We start from the raw sequence: 26,072 nt of genomic DNA, 5'->3' as shown, positions 1-26,072 counted from the left end.
TATTTTAAATTTCTACATTTATTTGTAGATTAGTTGGTTAAAAACTAGACTTATCCGTTCCTCAGTGAATCTTAGGTGGACATAGTGTTGAAACTAATTTAATTTTCAAATAGAATTTGCTATATCATATCTTTTCAAATATCCCTTCAAATATGGTAAAATAAAAATAAAATTACTAATTAATTTGATAGGTTACAGTACTTATAAAAAATAAACTGTATGATAATATGCATTCATTTTTGACTTTCCGTATCTATAGAAGATACTCACATTAGTGCAAAACATACCAGCGTATAGCAATCGATAGCGCAAGGTGTGCAATACAGACCGCGACCCTGCACTAAGGATAGCGCACTATCTGGTATTAACAAGTGAATGGTAAAAAAGATTTACCAGAGAATCTTAACTCAGTCAATATTTTTTAAAGCAACTTATACTTTTATTGGTGCGCCTTATAGTTATGTGTTGCGCTAGAGCACTACATATAATAGCACGTCTGGAGACCTTAGATAAAGTGCTTAGGCTTGAATATATGCATATCAAAACACATGTATAATATATTAAAATAAAGTATTTGACTCCACATTTACAGCAATCTAATCAATCAATACCAGAACAGTACTGGATCTAACAAACTCACCTTCACACAAGGCACATCCAGCTTGGTGCAGAGTCCATCAGAGTTATACTGATAATACTGTACCAGACTTTGCATAGTCTGGAATGAGGCCCTTTGTACCATGTAGTAGGAGATTGGTGATTGATGGATTCTGTAGTGTCGCACAACCAAGTCAACACGCACTAGAAGACCAGGGGTAAATAATATTAACTGCTTATATCTTACTGTAAGGTTCAAGCATCACTATCAGATTAACTACTGAATGTGCTAAACAAGGACCAAGGCTCTCACAGCCAAAGTCCATGAATACTTTATATCTTCAAAGGGGGGTGGATTCATGGAATATACTTCCAAAAGTAATAGGGTCTGTAATAGAATTAAAAAAATGCCTGGGACATGCAGAAGGTTATTCAAAGAAAACAGTAATATGTAATATGGGTAGACTTATGGGTAGATCAATCTATCTATCAGTCTAGTCTATCTATCTATCAGTCTAGTCTATCTATCAGTCTAGTCTATCTATCATCTATCTATCTATCATCTATCTATCAGTCTAGTCTATCATCTATCTATCTATCTATCAATCTATCTATCTATCTATCTATCTATCTATCTATCTATCTATCTATCTATCTATCTATCTATCTATCAATCTATCTAGCTATCTATCAATATTTCTTTCTTTCTTTCCTATCTATCTATCTATCTATCTATCAACTATCTATCTATCTATCTATCTATCTATCTATCTATCTATCTATCTGTCTGTCTGTCTGTCTGTCGATCTATTGATCGATCGATCAATCTATCTATCTAACTATCAATAAATCTATCTATCTTTCTTTCATTCATTCTATCTATCTATCTATCTATCTATCTATCTATCTATCTATCTCTGTCTATTTCTCTATCGATCTATCTATCTATCTAGCTATCATCAAATTCTATGTTTTTATAGTTTTAAAGAAAAGATTAGGCTGCACTATTTTGGAGCAGAGTGTGTATGGAAGTATGTTTATGGGATTTTTGTAATGGTGTAACCATATATACTGCATGTCTCTAGAATTTAGGCTTTTTGTAATGGTGTAACCATATATACTGCGTGTCTCTAGAATTTAGGATTTTTGTAATGGTGTAACCATATATACCGCAAGTCTATAGAATTTAGGCTTTTTGTAATGGTGTAACCTTATATACTGCATGGCTCTAGAATTTATGATTTTTTTTAATGGTGTAACCATATATACTGCATGTCTCTAGAATGTAGGCTTTTTGTAATGGTGTAACCCTATATACTGCATGTCTCTAGAATTTAGACGTTTTGTAATCATGTAACCTTATATATTGCATGGCTCTAGAATTTAGGCTTTTTGTAATGGTGTAACCTTATATACTGCATGGCTCTAGAATTTAGGCTATTTTGTAATGGTGTAACCTTATATACTGCATGTCTCTAGAATTTAAGCTTTATGTAATGTCAGGGTATATATATATATATATATATATATATTATAGAGGAAAATTATATATATATATATATATATATATATATATATATATATAATCTGCATATATATAGCTAGTAAGACCACATGATTGGTTGTATATGAGACTATTTGCAGCAACTCTGTTCACTGTGATTGCAGTCATCTATGCCAGATGATGTTTGGCTGTATAAACAAAACCCTTTGTTCCCATTTCATCAAAAGAAATTGCTGTCAGGGCTATCTTTGGAGAGGTCATTTAAAAGGAACACTTTCTAGCTAGAGTGTGAAAATGAAGTCCATACCAAATGTAATTAAAACTTCCCCCTGACACTAAAACATTTGCTCTAATCAATTTAAAACAATCACTTAAAGGAATTTGTAAAAGTGATTTTGAGAAAGAACAGAATTTATAGTTTGAGACAGGATGAGGTCATAAAAGGTAATTTAAGAGGATAGATTGTCAGATAGGTGACACCACACAGTGAATGGAGACGGGTGTCTGGAATATCCTTTTTCTTGAAGCTTGATGAGATGGAAATTAGATTGCTGGAATCTCAAAGGCACATGTTAAGATGTGACTTTAAAATTTACTGAACATACAGCAAATAATCATCTTTGAATGCATGCCTCAGAATGTATTAAAAATAGAAATTTGGGAAATTGTCTAATTCTCTATTATTACATGGGTATTTGCTAAGCTTGGTAGGTAACTATTTTAGTCAGTCTAAAATGTTTAATAACCTCTGTATTGTTTGTATTTTTCAGACATATAATTTCAGATCTGCATAAAAATGAATGTGTATATACCTATATATATTTTTGAAAGCATAAAATATCTTAGCCTCTGTGTGTTTAAGAACATGAATAGATGTTTATGGACCTGAAGAGAAGTGATCATTAACATTTATTTTTATTTCAGATCTACATAGACAGGATTCATGTATTCAGGAAGAAATACAAAGAAATGTAACATGCTGTATCTGAATAAATGCAATATATCAGGAGTTTTAAATACTACCAATCTGGAAAAATTAGCAGTATAATTGTTTTGATATGGTATGGTGTTAAGGATATACTGTGTTTCATGTCAAATTGATCAGAATAAATAATGTGATATAATACAATACATATAACCTACTAATGCAAGAAATTATGGCAGTGATTACACACTTTAAAGAAATATTTTAAATGCTAGAAATGTTAAAAATGTATTGCTGTGTTGTGTGTCTGCGGCCACCCGGTGTTATGATGCGAGAATTGCAGCCAAGAGATGATTGGTTGTTGCAAGGATGCATCTCCTTGACAACATACATTCACAAGGTGAACCAATCAGCAGGGACAAGCACGAGGGTCAATCCGATTAGATATTCCAGATATCCAATCCGAGACAAGGTTTCTGTTTGGGCGTTTCCAATTTCACCAGTGAGGAGAACCCATATAAAGTTATTGCAACATAGAGAGACACAGATTTCTGCTGAGCTAAACTTGTAACTGGTTCCTGTTGGGCGTGAAATACCATTTACTCAAGCAAAGCTGATCTATTCTTCTCATTGACTGCAAATTATACTTATTGGTATTTTCTGAGGTGAAAATATTCCTATCAAGGAATATTGGATATCGATTTGGTACTCTTTTTGGTAACGTATTAAGAGATTGCTGTAACAAATAGATTTAAAGAGCAGATTGTACTTTTAAACTGTGTGTCATCGTTTTGGATAGTTCTTAGCTTGCCTGTTTGTATGCAAAACATTTTTAAAGTAAGCATTTACTATTGCTGTATGTAGCAGAGTTAAAGAAATAGTTTACATTTCAAGTTAGCATTTCATAGCCTATGTATTGTTAAACTAATCCTAATCTTAAATTGTTTATCTGTGCAAATATATAATTATAACTCAGAAGTGTGTTAGAATAAATTGTGGTTAAATAACTGAGTGTATTGCTTGAATTGTTAGCAGTTAAAGATTTTAAGTCTCATTGTGTAAACTGAATGAAAGGCTATTTGTAAATAAGGCTGGTTTTAAAGGTAAACGTGTATGAACTTTGCATAGCATATTTAAATAGTTTTCAAACGCATATAATATTGTGTCATATTCTGGTATTGCAAATATATTCAATATGTTCATAGATATTAACTAAATAAAAGAATTCAGGTATTTATATTAATTTTATGATTCCTAGTAGATGCATATTAATTGAGGGTTTATTTTAAAGGATAATTATTTAAATATATTGTGTTATAACCCTGAGATAGACTTATATATTATTGGGAAAGCACTACTGAAGGTTCTTATTATAAATACTTATACTGACAGTAATCATGTAACCTTGTATACTGCATGGCTCTAGAATTTAGGATTTCTTTAATGGTGTAACCATATATACTGCATGTCTCTAGAATGTAGGCTTTTTTGTAATGATGTAACCTTATATACTGCATGTCTCTAGAATTTAGGCTTTTTTGTAATGGTTTAACCCTATATACTGCATGTCTCTAGAATTTAGGCTTTTTTGTAATGGTGTAACCTTATATACTGCATTGCTCTAGAATTTAGGCTTTTTTGTAATGGTGTAACCATATATACTGCATGTCTCTAGAATTTAGGCTTTTTGTAATGGTGTAACCATATATACTGCATGTCTCTAGAATTTAGTCTTTTTGTAATGGTGTTACCATATATACTCCATGGCTCTAGAATGTAGGCTTTTTGTAATGGTGTAACCTTATATACTGCATGTCTAGAATTTAGGCTTTTTGATATGATGTAACCATATATACTGCATGGCTCTAGAATTTAGGCTTTTTGTAATGGTGTAACCTTATATACTGCATGTCTCTAGAATGTAGGATTTTTGTAATGGTGTAACCATATATACTGCATGTCTCTATAATTTTGTCTTTTTGTAATGGTATTACCATATATACGGCATGATTCTAGAATTTAGGCTTTTTGTAATGGTGTAACCATATATACTGCATGTCTAGAATTTAGGCTTTTTGTAATGATGTAACCATATATAATACATGTCTCTAGAATTTAGGCTTTTTGTAATGGTGTTACCATATATACTGCATGTCTCTAGAATTTAGGCTTTTTGTAATGGTGTAACCTTATATACTGTATGGCTCTAGAATTTAGTTTTTTTGTAATGGTGTAACCATATATACGGCATGGCTCTAGAATTTAGACCTTTTGTAATGATGTAACGATAAATATTGCATGTCTCTAGAATTTGGGCTTTTTGTAATGGAGTAGCCATATATACTGCTGCCTGCATTTCTCTAGAATTTAGGTTTTTTTGTAATGGTGTAACCATATATACTGCATGTCTCTAGAATTTAGGCTTTTTGTAATGATGTAGCCATACTGCATGGCTCTAGAATTTAGGCTTTTTGTAATGATGTAACCATAAATATTGCATGGCTCTAGAATGAAGTCTTTTTGTAATGGTGTAACCATATATACTGCATGTCTCTAGAATTTAGGCTTTTTGTAATGGTGTAACCATACTGCATGGCTATAGAATTTAGGCTTTTTTAATGATGTAACCATAAATATTGCATGTCAATAGAATGTAGGCTTTTTGTAATGGTGTAACAATATTTACTGCATGGCTCTAGAATTTAGGCTTTTTTGTAATGGTGTAACCATATATACTGCATGTCTCTGGAATTTAGGCTTTTTTGTAATGATGTAACCATATATACTGCATGTCTCTAGAATTTAGGCTTTTTGTAATAGTGTAACCATATATACTGCATGTCTCTAGAATATGGGCTTTTTGTAATGGTGTAACCATATATACTGCATGTCTCTAGAATGTAGGCTTTGTGTAAAAGTGTAACCATACTGCATGTCTCTAGAATTTAATCTTTTTGTAATAGTGTAACCATATATACTACATTTCTCTAGAATTTAGGCTTTTTGTAATGGTGTAACCATACTGTATGGCTCTAGAATTTAGGCTTTTTGTAATGGTGTAACCATAAATATTTCATGGCTCTAGAATTTAGGCTTTTTGTAATGGTGTAACCATATATACTGCATGTCTCTAGAATGAAGGCTTTTTGTAATGGTGATAATGGCGTAACCATATATCTGCATGTCTCTAGAATGTAGGCTTTTTGTAATGGTGTAACCTTATATACTACATAGGTCTAGAATGTAGGCTTTTTGTAATGGTGTAACCATATATACTGCATGTCTCTAGAATGAAGGCTTTTTGTAATGGTGATAATGGCGTAACCATATATCTGCATGTCTCTAGAATGTAGGCTTTTTGTAATGGTGTAACCTTATATACTACATAGGTCTAGAATTTTGGCTTTTTGTAATGATGTAACCATATATACTTCATGTCTCTAGAATTTAGGCTTTTTGTAATGGTGTAACTTTATATACTGCATGTCTCTAGAATTTAAGCTTTTTGTAATAGTGTAACCATATGTACTGCATGTCTCTAGAATTTAGGATTTTTGTAATGGTGTAACTATATATACTGCATGTCTCTAGAATTTAGGCTTTGTGTAAAAGTGTAACCATACTGCATGTCTCTAAAATTTAAGCTTTTTGTAATAGTGTAACCATATATACTACATTTCTCTAGAATTTAGGCTTTTTGTAATGGTGTAACCATACTGTATGGCTCTAGAATTTAGGCTTTTTGTAATGGTGTAACCATAAATATTTCATGGCTCTAGAATTTAGGCTTTTTGTAATGGTGTAACCATATATACTGCATGTCTCTAGAATGAAGGCTTTTTGTAATGGTGATAATGGTGTAACCATATATCTGCATGTCTCTAGAATGTAGGCTTTTTGTAATGGTGTAACCATATATACTTCATGGCTCTAGAATTTTGGCTTTTTGTAATGATGTAACCATATATATTGCATGTCTCTAGAATTTAGGCTTTTTGTAATGGTGTAACCTTATATACTGTATGACTCTAGAATGAAGGCTTTTTGTAATGGTGATAATGGTGTAACCATATATCTGCATGTCTCTAGAATGTAGGCTTTTTGTAATGGTGTAACCATATATACTTCATGGCTCTAGAATTTTGGCTTTTTGTAATGATGTAACAATAAATATTGCATGTCTCTAGAATTTGGGCTTTTTGTAATGGAGTAGCCATATATACTGCTGCCTGCATGTCTCTAGGATTTAGTTTTTTTTGGTAATGGTGTAACCATATATACTGCATGGCTCTAGAATTTAGGCTTTTTGTAATGATGTAACCATATATAATACATGTCTCTAGAATTTAGGCTTTTTGTAATGGTGTTACCATATATACTGCATGTCTCTAGAATTTAGGCTTTTTGTAATGGTATAACATTATATACTGTATGGCTCTAGAATTTAGTTTTTTTGTAATGGTGTAACCATATATACGGCATGGCTCTAGAATTTAGACCTTTTGTAATGATGTAACGATAAATATTGCATGTCTCTAGAATTTGGGCTTTTTGTAATGGAGTAGCCATATATACTGCTGCCTGCATTTCTCTAGAATTTAGTTTTTTTTGTAATGGTGTAACCATATATACTGCATGTCTCTAGAATTTAGGCTTTTTGTAATGATGTAGCCATACTGCATGGCTCTAGAATTTAGTCTTTTTGTAATGGTGTAACCATATATACTGCATGTCTCTAGAATTTAGGCTTTTTGTAATGGTGTTACCATAAATATTGCATGTCTCTAGAATGTAGGCTTTTTGTAATGATGTAACCATAAATATTGCATGTCTCTAGAATGTAGGCTTTTTGTAATGGTGTAACCATACTGCATGGCTATAGAATTTAGGCTTTTTTAATGATGTAACCATAAATATTGCATGTCTCTAGAATGTAGGCTTTTTGTAATGGTGTAACCATATTTACTGCATGGCTCTAGAATTTAGGCTTTTTGTAATGGTGTAACCATATATACTGCATGTCTCTGGAATTTAGGCTTTTTTGTAATGATGTAACCATATATACTGCATTTCTCTAGAATTTAGGCTTTTTGTAATAGTGTAACCATATATACTGCATGTCTCTAGAATATAGGCTTTTTGTAATGGTGTAACCATATATACTGCATGTCTCTAGAATTTAGGCTTTGTGTAAAAGTGTAACCATACTGCATGTCTCTAGAATTTAAGCTTTTTGTAATAGTGTAACCATATATACTACATTTCTCTAGAATTTAGGCTTTTTGTAATTGTGTAACCATACTGTATGGCTCTAGAATTTAGGCTTTTTGTAATGGTGTAACCATAAATATTTCATGGCTCTAGAATTTAGGCTTTTTGTAATGGTGTAACCATATATACTGCATGTCTCTAGAATGAAGGCTTTTTGTAATGGTGATAATGGCGTAACCATATATCTGCATGTCTCTAGAGTGTAGGCTTTTTGTAATGGTGTAACCATATATACTTCATAGGTCTAGAATTTTGGCTTTTTGTAATGATGTAACCATATATACTTCATGTCTCTAGAATTTAGGCTTTTTGTAATGGTGTAACCTTATATACTTTATGACTCTAAAATGTAGGCTTTTTGTAATGGTGTAACTTTATATACTGCATGTCTCTAGAATTTAAGCTTTTTGGTAATAGTGTAACCATATGTACTGCATGTCTCTAGAATTTAGGCTTTTTGTAATGGTGTAACCATATATACTGCATGTCTCTAGAATTTAGGCTTTGTGTAAAAGTGTAACCATACTGCATGTCTCTAGAATTTAAGCTTTTTGTAATAGTGTAACCATATATACTACATTTCTCTAGAATTTAGGCTTTTTGTAATGGTGTAACCATACTGTATGGCTCTAGAATTTAGGCTTTTTGTAATGGTGTAACCATAAATATTTAATGGCTCTAGAATATAGGCTTTTTGTAATGGTGTAACCATATATACTGCATGTCTCTAGAATGAAGGCTTTTTGTAATGGTGATAATGGTGTAACCATATATCTGCATGTCTCTAGAATGTAGGCTTTTTGTAATGGTGTAACCATATATACTTCATGGCTCTAGAATTTTGGCTTTTTGTAATGATGTAACCATATATAATGCATGTGTCTAGAATTTAGGCTTTTTGTAATGGTGTAACCTTATATACTGTATGACTCTAGAATGAAGGTTTTTTTGTAATGGTGATAATGGTGTAACCATATATCTGCATGTCTCTAGAATGTAGGCTTTTTGTAATGGTGTAACCATATATACTTCATGGCTCTAGAATTTAGGCTTTTTGTAATGATGTAACCATATATAATACATGTCTCTAGAATTTAGGCTTTTTGTAATGTTGTTACCATATATACTGCATGTCTCTAGAATTTAGGCTTTTTGTAATGGTGTAACATTATATACTGTATGGCTCTAGAATTTAGTTTTTTTGTAATGGTGTAACCATATATACGGCATGGCTCTAGAATTTAGACCTTTTGTAATGATGTAACGATAAATATTGCATGTCTCTAGAATTTGGGCTTTTTGTAATGGAGTAGCCATATATACTGCTGCCTGCATTTCTCTAGAATTTAGTTTTTTTTTTGTAATGGTGTAACCATATATACTGCATGTCTCTAGAATTTAGGCTTTTTGTAATGATGTAGCCATACTGCATGGCTCTAGAATTTAGGCTTTTTGTAATGATGTAACCATAAATATTGCATGGCTCTAGAATTTAGGCTTTTTGTAATGGTGTAACCATATATACTGCATGTCTCTAGAATTTAGGCTCATGTCTCTAGAATGTAGGCTTTTTGTAATGATGTAACCATAAATATTGCATGTCTCTAGAATGTAGGCTTTTTGTAATGGTGTAACCATACTGCATGGCTATAGAATTTAGGCTTTTTTAATGATGTAACCATAAATACTGCATGTCTCTAGAATGTAGGCTTTTTGTAATGGTGTAACCATACTGCATGTCTCTAGAATGTAGGCTTTTTGTAATGGTGTAACCATACTGCATGTCTCTAGAATGTAGGCTTTTTGTAATGGTGTAACCATATTTACTGCATGGCTCTATAATTTAGGCTTTTTGTAATGGTGTAACCATATATACTGCATGTCTCTGGAATTTAGGCTTTTTTGTAATGATGTAACCATATATACTGCATGTCTCTAGAATTTAGGCTTTGTGTAATGGTGTAACCATATTTACTGCATGGCTCTATAATTTAGGCTTTTTGTAATGGTGTAACCTTATATACTGCATGTCTCTAGAATTTAGGCTTTTTTGTAATGATGTAACCATATATACTGCATGTCTCTAGAATTTAGGCTTTGTGTAAAAGTGTAACCATACTGCATGTCTCTAGAATTTAAGCTTTTTGTAATAGTGTAACCATATATACTACATTTCTCTAGAATTTAGGCTTTTTGTAATGGTGTAACCATACTGTATGGCTCTAGAATTTAGGCTTTTTGTAATGGTGTAACCATAAATATTTAATGGCTCTAGAATTTAGGCTTTTTGTAATGGGTGTAACCATATATACTGCATGTCTCTAGAATGAAGGCTTTTTGTAATGGTGATAATGGCGTAACCATATATCTGCATGTCTCTAGAATGTAGGCTTTTTGTAATGGTGTAACCATATATACTTCATAGGTCTAGAATTTTGGCTTTTTGTAATGATGTAACCATATATACTTCATGTCTCTAGAATTTAGGCTTTTTGTAATGGTGTAACCTTATATACTTTATGACTCTAAAATGCAGGCTTTTTGTAATGGTGTAACTTTATATACTGCATGTCTCTAGAATTTAAGCTTTTTGTAATAGTGTAACCATATGTACTGCATGTCTCTAGAATTTAGGCTTTTTGTAATGGTGTAACCATATATACTGCATGTCTCTAGAATTTAGGCTTTGTGTAAAAGTGTAACCATACTGCATGTCTCTAGAATTTAAGCTTTTTGTAATAGTGTAACCATATATACTACATTTCTCTAGAATTTAGGCTTTTTGTAATGGTGTAACCATACTGTATGGCTCTAGAATTTAGGCTTTTTGTAATGGTGTAACCATAAATATTTCATGGCTCTAGAATTTAGGCTTTTTGTAATGGTGTAACCATATATACTGCATGTCTCTAGAATGAAGGCTTTTTGTAATGGTGATAATGGTGTAACCATATATCTGCATGTCTCTAGAATGTAGGCTTTTTGTAATGGTGTAACCATATATACTTCATGGCTCTAGAATTTTGGCTTTTTGTAATGGTGTAACCATAAATATTTCATGGCTCTAGAATATAGGCTTTTTGTAATGGTGTAACCATATATACTGCATGTCTCTAGAATTTAGGCTTTTTGTAATGGTGTAACCTTATATAATGCATGTCTCTAGAATTTAGGCTTTTTGTAATGGTGTAACCTTATATACTGTATGACTCTAGAATGAAGGTTTTTTGTAATGGTGATAATGGTGTAACCATATATCTGCATGTCTCTAGAATGTAGGCTTTTTGTAATGGTGTAACCATATATACTTCATGGCTCTAGAATTTAGGCTTTTTGTAATGATGTAACCATATATAATACATGTCTCTAGAATTTAGGCTTTTTGTAATGTTGTTACCATATATACTGCATGTCTCTAGAATTTAGGCTTTTTGTAATGGTGTAACATTATATACTGTATGGCTCTAGAATTTAGTTTTTTTGTAATGGTGTAACCATATATACGGCATGGCTCTAGAATTTAGACCTTTTGTAATGATGTAACGATAAATATTGCATGTCTCTAGAATTTGGGCTTTTTGTAATGGAGTAGCCATATATACTGCTGCCTGCATTTCTCTAGAATTTAGGTTTTTTTTGTAATGGTGTAACCATATATACTGCATGTCTCTAGAATTTAGGCTTTTTGTAATGATGTAGCCATACTGCATGGCTCTAGAATTTAGGCTTTTTGTAATGATGTAACCATAAATATTGCATGGCTCTAGAATTTAGTCTTTTTGTAATGGTGTAACCATATATACTGCATGTCTCTAGAATTTAGGCTCATGTCTCTAGAATGTAGGCTTTTTGTAATGATGTAACCATAAATATTGCATGTCTCTAGAATGTAGGCTTTTTGTAATGGTGTAACCATACTGCATGGCTATAGAATTTAGGCTTTTTTAATGATGTAACCATAAATACTGCATGTCTCTAGAATGTAGGCTTTTTGTAATGGTGTAACCATACTGCATGTCTCTAGAATGTAGGCTTTTTGTAATGGTGTAACCATACTGCATGTCTCTAGTATGTAGGCTTTTTGTAATGGTGTAACCATATTTACTGCATGGCTCTATAATTTAGGCTTTTTGTAATGGTGTAACCATATATACTGCATGTCTCTGGAATTTAGGCCTTTTTGTAATGATGTAACCATATATACTGCATGTCTCTAGAATTTAGGCTTTGTGTAATGGTGTAACCATATTTACTGCATGGCTCTATAATTTAGGCTTTTTGTAATGGTGTAACCTTATATACTGCATGTCTCTAGAATTTAGGCTTTTTTGTAATGATGTAACCATATATACTGCATGTCTCTAGAATTTAGGCTTTGTGTAAAAGTGTAACCATACTGCATGTCTCTAGAATTAAGCTTTTTGTAATAGTGTAACCATATATACTACATTTCTCTAGAATTTAGGCTTTTTGTAATGGTGTAACCATACTGTATGGCTCTAGAATTTAGGCTTTTTGTAATGGTGTAACCATAAATATTTAATGGCTCTAGAATTTAGGCTTTTTGTAATGGTGTTACCATATATACTGCATGTCTCTAGAATGAAGGCTTTTTGTAATGGTGATAATGGCGTAACCATATATCTGCATGTCTCTAGAATGTAGGCTTTTTGTAATGGTGTAACCATATATACTTCATAGGTCTAGAATTTTGGCTTTTTGTAATGATGTAACCATATATACTTCATGTCTCTAGAATTTAGGCTTTTTGTAATGGTGTAACCTTATATACTTTATGACTCTAAAATGTAGGCTTTTTGTAATGGTGTAACTTTATATACTGCATGTCTCTAGAATTTAAGCTTTTTGTAATAGTGTAACCATATGTACTGCATGTCTCTAGAATTTAGGCTTTTTGTAATGGTGTAACCATATATACTGCATGTCTCTAGAATTTAGGCTTTGTGTAAAAGTGTAACCATACTGCATGTCTCTAGAATTTAAGCTTTTTGTAATAGTGTAACCATATATACTACATTTCTCTAGAATTTAGGCTTTTTGTAATGGTGTAACCATACTGTATGGCTCTAGAATTTAGGCTTTTTGTAATGGTGTAACCATAAATATTTCATGGCTCTAGAATTTAGGCTTTTTGTAATGGTGTAACCATATATACTGCATGTCTCTAGAATGAAGGCTTTTTGTAATGGTGATAATGGTGTAACCATATATCTGCATGTCTCTAGAATGTAGGCTTTTTGTAATGGTGTAACCATATATACTTCATGGCTCTAGAATTTTGGCTTTTTGTAATGATGTAACCATATATAATGCATGTCTCTAGAATTTAGGCTTTTTGTAATGGTGTAACCTTATATACTGTATGACTCTAAAATTTAGGCTTTTTGTAATGATGTAACAATAAATATTGCATGTCTCTAGAATTTGGGCTTTTTGTAATGGAGTAGCCATATATACTGCTGCCTGCATGTCTCTAGGATTTAGTTTTTTTTGGTAATGGTGTAACCATATATACTTTATGGCTCTAGAATTTAGGCTTTTTGCAATTGTATAACCATACATACTGCATGTCTCTAGAATTTAGGCTTTGTGTAAAGGTGTAACCATACTGCATGTCTCTAGAATTTAAGCTTTTTGTAATAGTGTAACCTTATATACTACATTTCTCTAGAATTTGGGCTTGTTGTAATGGCTTAACCATAAATATTTCATAGCTCTAGAATTTAGGCTTTTTCTAATGGTGTAACCATATATACTGCATGTCTCTAGAATGAAGGCTTTTTGTAATGGTGATAATGGTGTAACCATATATCTGCATGTCTCTAGAATGTATGCTTTTTGTAATGGTGTAACCATATATACTTCATGGCTCTAGAATTTTGGCTTTTTGTAATGATGTAACCATAAATATTGCATGTCTCTAGAATTTAGGCTTTTTGTAATGGTGTAACCCTATATACTGCATGTCTCTAGAATTTAGGCTTTTTGTAACGATGTAACTATAAATATTTAATCGCTCTAGAATTTAGGCTTTTTGTAATGATGTAGCCATACTGCATGGCTCTAGAATTTAGGCTTTTTGTAATGGTGTAACCATATATACTGCATCTCTCTAGAATTTAGGCTTTTTTGTAATGATGTAACCATATTTATGGATCTAGAATTTAGGCTTTTTTTAAATAATGTAACCATAAATATTGCATGGCTCTAGAATTTAGTCTTTTTGTAATGGTGTAACCCTATATACTGCATGTCTCTAGAATGTAGGCTTCTTGTAATGGTGTAACCATATATACTGCATGGCTCTAGAATTTAGGCTTTTTGTAATGATATAACCATAAATATTGCATGGCTCCCGAATTTAGGCTTTTTGTAATGGTGTAACTATATATACTGCATGTCTAGAATTTAGGCTTTTTGTTATGGTGTAACCATATATACTGCATGTCTCTAGAATTTAGTCTTTTTGTAATCGTGTAACCATCTATATTGCATGTCTAGAATTTAGGCTTTTTGTAATGGTGTAACCATATATACTGCATGTCTAGAATTTAGGCTTTTTGTAATGGTGTAACTATATATACTGCATGTCTAGAATTTAGGCTTTTTGTAATGGTGTAACCATATATACTACATGTCTATAGAATTTATGCTTTTTGTAATGGTGTAACCATATATACTACATGTCTCTAGTTTGTAGTCTTTTTGTAATGGTGTAACCATATATACTGCATGTCTCTAGAATTTAGGCTTTTTGTAAAGGTGTTACCATATATACTGCATGTCTCTATAATTTAGGCTTTTTGTAATGGTGTAACCATATATACTGCATGTCTAGAATTTATGCTTTTTGTAATGGTGTAACCATATATACTGCATGTCTAGAATTTATGCTTTTTGTAATGGTGTAACCATATATACTGCATGTCTAGAATTTATGCTTTTTGTAATGGTGTAACCATATATACTGCATGTCTAGAATTTATGCTTTTTGTAATGGTGTAACCATATATACTGCATGTCTCTAGAATTTAGGCATTTTGTAATGGTGTAACCATATATACTGCATGTCTCTAGAATTTAGGCATTTTGTAATGGTGTTACCATATATACTGCATGTCTCTAGAATTTAGGCATTTTGTAATGGTGTAACCATATATACTGCATGTCTCTAGAATTTAGGCATTTTGTAATGGTGTAACCATATATACTGCATGTCTAGAATTTATGCTTTTTGTAATGGTGTAACCATATATACTGCATGTCTCTAGAATTTAGGCTTTTTGTAATGGTGTAACCATATATACTACATGTCTCTAGAATGTAGGCTTTTTGTAATGGTTTAACCATATATACTGCATGTCTAGAATTTAGGCTTTTTGTAATGGTGTAACCATATATACTGCATGTCTAGAATTTAGGCTTTTTGTAATGGTGTAACCATATATACTGCATGTCTAGAATTTAGGCATTTTGTAATGGTGTTACCATATATACTGCATGTCTCTAGAATTTAGGCATTTTGTAATGGTGTAACCATATATACTGCATGTCTCTAGAATTTAGGCATTTTGTAATGGTGTAACCATTTATACTGCATGTCTCGAATTTAGGCTTTTTGTAATGGTGTAACCATATATACTACATGTCTCTAGAATGTAGGCTTTTTGTAATGGTTTAACCATATATACAAACAGCAGCACTCCACAAGAATAATAATTACCAGTTCTTTTATTGCAGCATAAGCACAACTGAAGCAGCGACCTTTTGAACTATATGTCCTTAATCATGCTATACATACATCACTTCCCCTTCCACCTTATATACCCAATAGGGCACACCCACTTACAAATAATTAACCCTCTGTATTCTGTATTTATTACTAGCCGGCTTAGTTACCATATAAGGTGTATGTGGGGCCCATGTGTTGTCTTTTATGTGTGTCTTTGTGTATATATATTTTGGTGATGTATTTATGTTTATTTATTTGCACTAATTAAATCACATTTTGGTATAATCTGTTGATTAGTATTAGTATTTATTTAAGAAGTGTGCAGTAACCCTGGTCTTTTTAGGATTTACCTTATATCGGTAATTTCCTTCTCTCTCTTTGTATTTTGTATGTAAATTTGCTTACCAGATTGCACCTCCTTGTTTATATATTTTGAATAGGTAAGGACATTATTTTTATTATTATGATTAATGCATAGTTGAGCTTACTTGTCCCTTTTTTAGTTTTTATATTCCACAACAATAGTGACTTTCACCACAGCATATGTAGATATCCTAACTATTTTCATACAAATGTGTAAATACACAATAACATTTTATTCTCTTTTACAAATAAATGGGAGAAAAAAAATACACAGTTATTTGGAGAAATCTTTATATAAGTAATTAATTTTATTTAGATTTTTATACAAAGGGGTATCTTTTACATAAAAAAGCAACAAATCTTAAACAAAGAATACCCAGGGACATAACTATCACTTATATTTAAATTTGTATATGGACCTCAATTTGTAAGTACCTTCATTTTTGTAAAAATACTGACAGATCATACTCTTTATTCATACCCATTGGTACCAAAGAATTTAGATTAAATATCCAAAATGCCTTCCTTTGTTTGAGATATAACTCTCTATCACCCCCCCCGTCTACCGGGGGGGATATGTTCTATTATTTGGAATCTAAGTTGACTGACTCCATGCTGAGCCTCTAAAAAATGGGTAGCTACTGGTGACTTTAAATTTTTCTCCTAATGCTCCACTTGTGTTCAGTTATCCTATCCCTTGCTCTATGGGTCGTTTCACCTATATAAATAAGCCCGCATGGGCATTTAAGCAGATATATAACTAATTTGGTATTACAAGTTAAAAAATCTGTAATCCAAAATTTTTCACCAGATTGGGGATGAACAAAATTTGGCCCTTTTATCATATTGTTACATTGTGAACACCCCAAACAAGGGTAACAACCCCTATTCTTTTCTGTTATATAACTTTGCCTTTTCTTTCTGGCAGTACGAATATCTGCTTTAACTAAAATATCTCTTAAATTAACCCCTCTTTTATAGGCAGGCATTGGAAAATCTTGAAATTCTTGTATATTCGGATTGCAATTATTTAAAATATACCAATGTTTACGAATAATCCTTTGAATTTTAGGACTCAATTTATTGTACTTGCTAACAAACACTAGTCTATCCTTACTTTTCTCCTTAGTTTTCACTTGTACTTTTAATAGATTATCCCTTGTGATATCCAAGGTGTTGCTGATTCCTTTCTCAATAAGTTCTCTATCATATCCTCTGTCCAAAAATAGATTACCCATTTCCCTGAGTCTTTCTTCACTTCTTTTGTCATCTGACACAATGCGACGAACCCGCATAAATTGACTCTTGGGTAGGGAATCTTTTAAGGACTGAGGATGAGCACTACTCGCCAGTAACAAATCATTTTTTTTTTTTTTTTACAATTCTTTTTATTGAAGAGACATAGGAACAAGACAACATATACATATGCACTTGAGGTAAAATTACAGAGAATAAGTTACAATCAGAGTTCTAGATTAAGTGCTACATTCTAATTCGCATATTCTTGAGAAAGATGAAAGATACTTATGCATTAAGAGGTACATAAAGCTTGTTCAAACATCTTATGTTGGACCCATGTCTCTAAATTTTATAATATCAACAAAACTAAACTAAGCTAAACAAGACCAAAACTAAACACTAAATAAAATAAAACACAACCAACCCCCTTCTCCCCCCAAGAACATGGATATATATATATTGCACCCTGTGGAGCAAATTGATAGTATAATCTCATAAATAAAGGTTCAGTGTCATAATGAATAATGTTGTTGCGCGTGTTTTGGACAATTCGAAATGCACCACAGCCCGTGCCTTGTGGACCAGGAGAAGAGATCTAAAGAGTGAGGCAGTGAGGGTGAGGCAGTGAGGACCATTCTTTAACCAGGAGCTTTGTGCTAGATCAAAGGGAATTTTGTTGGCACTAGAAAAATAAAGAAATAAAAAGATAATTTTCTGGGGACTATAGGAATAAAACAGCTGGAAGTTTACCCCTGTATTTATGCAGTGGGAGACTGTATTGGAAAAAGGAACTTTTTGCAGATTTAAATATATAGATATTGACAGCTCGGCTTGTACTTTGTATTGTCAGCAGTATAAATGGCTGCTACAGATAGGTTGAGCCTACAAATGCAGCAGTCAAGTGAATAGTATTCTACTGCCATAGAAGCTAAAAGGGGGGGGGGGGGGCTCCTCCCTGCCCAACCATTGACAATGTTGTCACCATGTCAAACAAAGTTATGCATGGTAGATAGAATAGCAGAATATCCATAGTTTCATTCCCATCATGTGTTGTTGCAAATAAACAAATGTAGTGAACAAATATAGTAAACAGACAGTGAATAAAGTCTAACCGGATTAAAAACTAACGATAAACAGTCTCCAATATAGATCCAGCAACAGTGTTAATCTAAGGGTTAAATGTTAATCCACCAAGTGGCAAGGTTATTTCAACACACAACTCTCACCCGACCCTTGTAACACAGAGAATGGTTCCAGGCGTGATACGTCTAACTGCCGCCTGTGTGAGGCGCTCTGAAATACTAACAGCATCAATGACAGTCATTTTGGAAGTTACATAGTGAGCTCAAGAGCGAGGTGCTATCGAGGCTGACAGAGTAAAGAGTATCACAAAGTCATAGTGGTCAGATTTTTATGCCCCAGTTCAGCAAACACAACATTACTTGGACAGTAAAAACAATAAAGATACCTGTAACGAGGATATTTAAGTAAAGAGGTCCGGTTTAGACAAGTCCAAACAGTGCTGTGGGGTAAAGTGAAATAGCTAACTAACCAGACCGGCACAGAACACTAATTATAGATTGTCCCAGACCCGCATTTTTCACCGCAGTGGATCAGTGTTGAGTAGGGATCAGGCATGATTATACATGAGACTGTCCAGGAGAGAGTCATTAGGTTATGCCTCTTGCTTTTCGAGTGAATCAGCTGAGGGGGGGGACACCATGCTCAATTAACAGAAACGTGAATGCTATATCATTGCCCTGTCAAAGCACCGTTATGCATGGAGGATAAAATTTATAAACACAGCGCAGGCGAGTTCATATTAGCTTAAACTTTGGGATGTGTCCTTAAGCTTCTTAGCCAACCCCCGTCACTGCATGGAGCCTCAGCCTTCTCTTCTCTAGGGTCATTCCAGATATCCATCGGTGCAGGTATGTGTCGGGACAATCCAGGGTGGTAAGCAAAGAAAACCAGGTAGTTGGTAGACAGTGATCTGGTGGGTCTGTATTCGGCTCCGTTTCAGATGTAGACTGTGGCTGAATCTTTGTTAGCAGCAAGTCTCTGGGTGACACTTTGTCGTATGACCGGCATACAGCCCAGGAAACTGCGATCTTTAATGGCTGGTAGGAAGAGGAATACTTGTTGGAGTCGCGCTGTAGCTGAGAGTCAGACCTTGCGGTATTCATCTTCCCCTCTTCAGTGGCTGTGAAGGGTCTTTCTTCCTTGCTGATTTTGCGTGCGGAACCAAAACCCGCAAACATCAGTAGTTGTCCCTTCGGTCTCTCCTTATATTTTCTCTTATGTGTCTCAGGAGTCATGCAGGCATAATTGCAGGAGGATTCTGTTGGGAGGCGGCGCCATTTTGGAACCGCATGCAAGAGACACCCGACCTGGGTTTCGGCTAGCAGAGTTTGCAGGGTATATTCCAGCTTATTTAACGCTGGTAAAAGTAAGTCCTGCATAGCAGTGAAAATGTCCTCAGTTTGAGAGTCTGTTGCCACCGGGAAGATCTCCATGCTTGGGTCTTTTCCAGCTGTGTTGTGTATTACTCGTATTCCACGTGGGTTTCAGCGCCTCAGCGCTACCGGGGCTAGAGCAGATGACAGGCTCTGCACAGTTGCTTTAATCGGTCGGCGAAATCCGTTGAAGGAGCACCCGACAAGATATAACTGTGGGGAAGACGGATTGGCAGCAAAGAATCAGTTATTATAGTATTTTTAAAACTCTCAATGTCGGAGCTCTCGGTCTCTGCTGCCATCCGCTAAGCCCTCCCACCGGAAGTCCAACAAATCATTTATATCAGTACTTTTTTTGTATAAATCTACCTTAATTCTTCCATCTTCCTTAATCACTAGAGTGTCCAAAAAAGCTAGACTTTCCTCACTATAGACTAACGTGAATTTAATTTTTAATTTGTCAGAATTTAATGATTCCACAAATTGCAACAGGCTTCCAATGTCGCCCAACCGTATGCCAAAACACATCATATATATAGTGCCACCATTTGGCGCCAGACTGTTTAAATAAATCATTGTTATATACCAATTTTTCTCATATATATTCATAAAAATGTTGGCATATGTAGGGGCAACATTGAAGCCATTGCTGTACCTTGTTTTTGTATATAGAATTGATCCTGGAATAGAAAATAATTGTACCTTAGTATAATATCCAACAATTTTAGTATAAATCTCCTCTCCAGTATATAAATTGGAGTCAGACATTATCTTTTTCACTGCTCCCACACCCCCATCATGACTGATGGAGGTATAGAGACTGGAGACATCCATACTAAATAAAATGCACTTATTTAAAGGAACAGCAATATTTTCCAATTTTATTCAAAAAGTCCCCCATGTCCTTGATGTATGATTGGGATTCTACCACAAACCTCCTAAGTATCTGGTCTAAATACACTGAAACATTTGAGAACACACAGTCAACACCAGCCATAATCGGGCGACCTGGTGGTTCTGCTAGATTTTTATGTACTTTTGGTAATGTATATATTACTGGTGTTCTCGGATGTTTATTAATCAAAAAAATCCTTTTCCTCACACCCAACTTATACCCCTTTTAATTGCAACATCAATACAAGAGTTGATTTCCTTTTGAATCTCAAATACAGGATTATATATAATCGGCTGGTAAACCTCTCTATCAGATAGTTGGTGCAAAATTTCTGATATATAGTAACTCTTACTCTGAACAATTGTGGTCCCGCCCTATCTGCCGATTTAATTACTATCTGATCATTATTCTTAATATTTAATAGACTATCATTTTCTTCTTGTGAGAAATTAGACCCTCTCTGTTTATATTTAGTATTAAATGGCCACTGTAAGTAAATATTTTTCTATGCCTGTTACTAACTAACTACCCCAAATACGCTTTTTAATCAATAGCATTTCATTAACATATCTCTACCGTATATCAGAAATCTTGTCTGCAAATGTAATTGTTTTCCAAACCCACTCGTGGGTATCCTTGCTCTGTACCAATCCGTTTACCAATACCTAGGTTTCAAAATGGCGCTTTAAACACAAATTTATTGGTTTAAGTATTTTGAACATGAAGTGCTGAAAATAGTGTGCAGGATAACGTGACATCATCAGCGAATAAAAGATATAACTTTTAGGAACGTTATGAAACTTCAATTTGGAAGGAAAATATAGGTCAGTAGGTTTTAATTAAATGTTTATTAACTTTAATATGTTAGTTGTTTAGCTTAAAAATTATAACAGAAAGTAATCCTTTAATGCCACTATTTTTTCTTTAGAAGTTTGTTAATATCTGAATTCACTAGAGACATAAATGTGTCCACACTCTTATTGTAATACTGGGGATTAAACTTTTTCTTTGTTTTTAATTGTAATTCTTTTATACTTAACAATCCCACTACTTTAGATGTATCAATTAAATGATTATCTGGTAAAGTGATACTCTCATTTTTCAATGCAAAAAAGGACTTTAGTTTAATATTTCTAAACAAGCAATATAAGTCCTGTCAAGCTGGAAAAAAAATCACATTTATTTTGAGGGCAAAAAGAAGTCCCTTGTTTAAAACACAAAGCTCTTTTTCAGTCAAATATTGATCAGAAATGTTAATCACCAATTCATTTTTTGTCTTTGGTTTTGATGTACTCAGTATTTCCCTTTTATCGCCATTACCTACTTCTTGCGATGGGTCATACCGCCCCTCTGGCGTGTGTTCGTGTCTTCGTTCCACCTTCTGTGTCTGTGCTTCCTCCCCTCCGCGGCCATGTCGTTTGCCGCCATTACATCTGAGTCCCCCCGTCGAGTCACCTGGACGGTATCCTGTGGAGCGTTCTCTTCCTTGGTTTATGCTGTCTCCGCCATCTTGGACAGAGGTTTCGCCTCCTGACCTATTCTGTGGGTCATACTTCCAGCGGTTAGACTCATCAGTCGAGTAATCCTCTTCGTGCCTTGACGGGGACTCAGATGTAATGGCGGCAAACGACATCGCCGCGGGAGGGAGGAAGCACAGACACAGAAGGTGGAACTGAAGACACGACAACACACGCCAGAGGGGCGGTATGACCCATCGCAAGAAGTAGGTAATGGCGATAAAAGGAAATACTGAGTACATCAAAACCAGAGACAAAAAATGAATTGGTGATTAACATTTCTGATCAATCTTTGACTGAAAAAGAGCTTTGTGTTTTAAACAAGGACTTTCTTTTTGCCTCAAAATAAATGTGATTTTTTCCAGCTTGATCAGGACTTATATCGCTTGTTTTGAAATATTAAACTAAAGTCCTTTTTTGCATTGAAAAATGAGAGTATCCACTTTACCAGATAATCATTTAATTGATACATCTAAAGTTGTGGGATTGTTAAGTATAAAAGAATTACAATTAAAAACAGAGAAAAAGTTTAATCCCCAATATTACCATAAGAGTGTGGACACATTTATGTCTCTAGTGAATTCAGATATTAACAACTTCTAAAGAAAAATAGTGGCATTAATACTAAATATAAACAGAGAGGGTCTAATTTCTCACAAGAGGGAAAATGATAGTCTATTAAATATAAAGAATAATGATCAGATAGTAATTAAAATCGGTTAGATAAGGGGCGGGGGGCCACAATTGTTCAGAGTAAGAGTTACTATATATCAGAAATTTTGCGCCAAGTATCTGATAGAGAGGTTTACCAGCCGATTATATATAATCCTGTATTTGAGATTCAAAAGGAAATCAACTCTTGTATTGATGTTGCAATTTAAAGGATATGTTGGTGTGAGGAAACTGATTTTTGATAAATAAACATCAGAGAACACCAGTAATATATAAATTACCAAAAGTACATAAAAATGCTGGCAGAACCACCAGGTTGGCCCGATTGTGGCTGGTGTTGACTGTGTGTTCTTGAATGTTTCAGTGTATTTAGACCAGATGGTGGAAGAATCCCAATCATATATCACGGACACGGGGGGACTTTTTGAATAAATTGGAAAATATTGCTGTTCCATTAAATAAGTGCATTTTGTTTTAGTATGGATGTCTCCAGCCTCTATACCTCCATCAGTCATGATGGGAGTGTGGGAGCAGTGAAAAAGATAATGTCTGACTCCAATTTATACACTGGAGAGGGAGAGGGAATGTATATCTAAAATTTCTGGATATTATACTAAGGTGCAATTATTTTCTATTCCAGGATCAATTCTATATACAAAAACAAGGACAGCAATGGGCTTCCAATGTTGCCCCTACATATGCCAACATTTTTTATGAATATATATGAAGAAAAATTGGTATATAACAATGATTTATTTAAAACAGTATGGTGCCAAATGGTGGCACTATATATATGATGTTGTTTGGCATACGGTTGGGCGACATTGAAGCCTGTTGCAATTTGTGGGAATCATTAAATTCTGACACATTAAAAATTAATTCACGTTAATCTATAGTGAGGAAAGTCTAGCTTTTTTGACACTCTAGTGATTAAGGAAGATGGAAGAATTAAGGTAGATTTATACAAAAAAAGTACTGATAAGAAATGATTTGTTACTGGCGAGTAGTGCTCATCCTCAGTCCTTAAAAGGTTCCCTACCCAAGAGTCTATTTATGCGGTGTTCGTCGCATTGGTGTCAGATGACAAAAGATTGAAGAAAGACTCAGGGAGATGGGTAATCTATTTTTGGACAGATGATATGATAGAGAACTTATTGAGAAAGGAATCAGCAACAGCCTTGGATATCACACGGGATCATTCTATTAAAAAGTACAAGTGAAAACTAAGGAGAAAAGTAAGGATAGGACTAGTGTTTGTTAGCAAGTACAATAAATTGAGTCCTAAAATTCAAAGGATTATTCGTAAACATTGGTATATTTTGTAAATAATTGCAATCCGAATATACAAGAATTTCAAGATTTTCCAATGCCTGCCTATAAAAGAGAGGTTAATTTAAGAGATATTTTAGTTAAGCAGATATTGGTATGCCAAAAAGAATAGGCAAAGTTATGATACACAGAAAAGAATAGGGGTTGTTACCCTTGTTTTGGGGTGTTCACAATGTAAAGAATGATAAAAGGGCCAAATTTTGTTCATCCACAATCTGGTAAAAAAATTTGGATTAGAGATTTTTTAACTTGTAATACCGAAAATTGTTATATATCTGCTTAAATGCCCATGTGGGCTTATTTATATAGGTGAAACGACCCGTAAGAGCGAGGGATAGGATAAGCTGAACACAAGTCGAGCATTAGGAGAAAAAATTAAAGTCACCTGTAGCTACCCATTTTTTAGAGGCTCAGCATGGAGTTAGTCAACTTAGATTCCAAATAATAGAACATATCCCCCCCGGTAGACGGGGGGGGGGGGGTGATAGTGAGTTATATCTCAAACAAGGGAGGCATTTTGGATATACCAATGGGTATGAATAAATAGTATGATCTGTCAGTATTGTTATAAAAATGAAGGGTAGTTGCAAATTGAGGTCCATATACAAATTTAAAAGATAAGTGATAGTTCTGTCCCTGGTATCCTTTGTTTAAGATTTGTTGGCTTTTTATATAAAAGATACTCCTTTGTATAAAAATCTAAATAAAAGTAATTACTTGTTATATAAAGATTTCTCCAATAACTGTGTAATGGTTTTTCTCCCCTTTTATTTGTAAAAGAGAATAAAATGTTATTGTGTATTTACACATTTGTATGAAAATAGTTAGGAATATCTACATATGCTGTGGTGAAAGTCAGTATTGTTGTGGAATACAGAGGTGTTAATTATTTGTAAGGTGGGTGTGCCCTAGTGGGTATATAAGGGTGGAAGGGGAAGTGGATGTATGATATAGCATGATTAGAGGACATGTAGGTCCGAAACGTCGCTGCTTCAGTTGTGCCTATACTGCAATAAAAGAACTGGTAATTATTATCTTGTGGAGTGCTGTTGTTTGTTTTTTACTATTGGATATTAATATAGGGATTGTTCAGTGCCCTATTACAGCTTGCACCCAAGATTAAAACAGTGAGTGCTGGACTGTCTTTATATTTGTAACCATATATACTGCATGTCTCTAGAATGGTAGGCTTTTCTAATGGTGTTATCATATATACTGCATGGCTCTAGAATTTAGGCTTTTTGTAATGGTGTAACCATATATACTGTATGTCTCTAGAATTTAGGCTTTTTGTAATGGTGTAACCTTATATACTGCATGTCTCTAGAATGTAGGCTTTTTGTAATGGTGTATCCATATATACTGCTATTGTCTCTACAATGTAGGCATTTTGTAATGGTGTAACCATATATACTGCATGTCTCTAGAATTTAGGGCTTTTTGTAATGGTGTTACCATAAATACTGCATGTCTCTAGAATTTAGGCTTTTTGTAATGGTGTAACCCTATATACTGCATGTCTCTTGAATTTAGGCTTTTTGTAATGGTGTA

The 26,072-nt window shown here is 33.7% G+C and overlaps 1 protein-coding gene across 1 annotated transcript in view; it reads right to left on the bottom strand.

Moving 5' to 3' along the window:
• The window catches only part of LOC128656815 (tyrosine-protein kinase SRK3-like), a 93,473-nt gene extending 75,765 nt beyond the window's left edge, over positions 1 to 17,708 (bottom strand). The window contains 2 exon segments of the mRNA XM_053710979.1: positions 641 to 843; positions 17,531 to 17,708. Coding sequence (XP_053566954.1) covers positions 641 to 843; positions 17,531 to 17,708 — 381 coding nt within the window.
• Positions 17,709 to 26,072: the final 8,364 nt, after the last annotated feature.

Source organism: Bombina bombina, chromosome 4 (genome assembly GCF_027579735.1).
Source record: "Bombina bombina isolate aBomBom1 chromosome 4, aBomBom1.pri, whole genome shotgun sequence".
NCBI classification, from domain to species: domain Eukaryota; kingdom Metazoa; phylum Chordata; class Amphibia; order Anura; family Bombinatoridae; genus Bombina; species Bombina bombina.
This window is presented reverse-complemented; position numbering and strand designations above follow the sequence as displayed.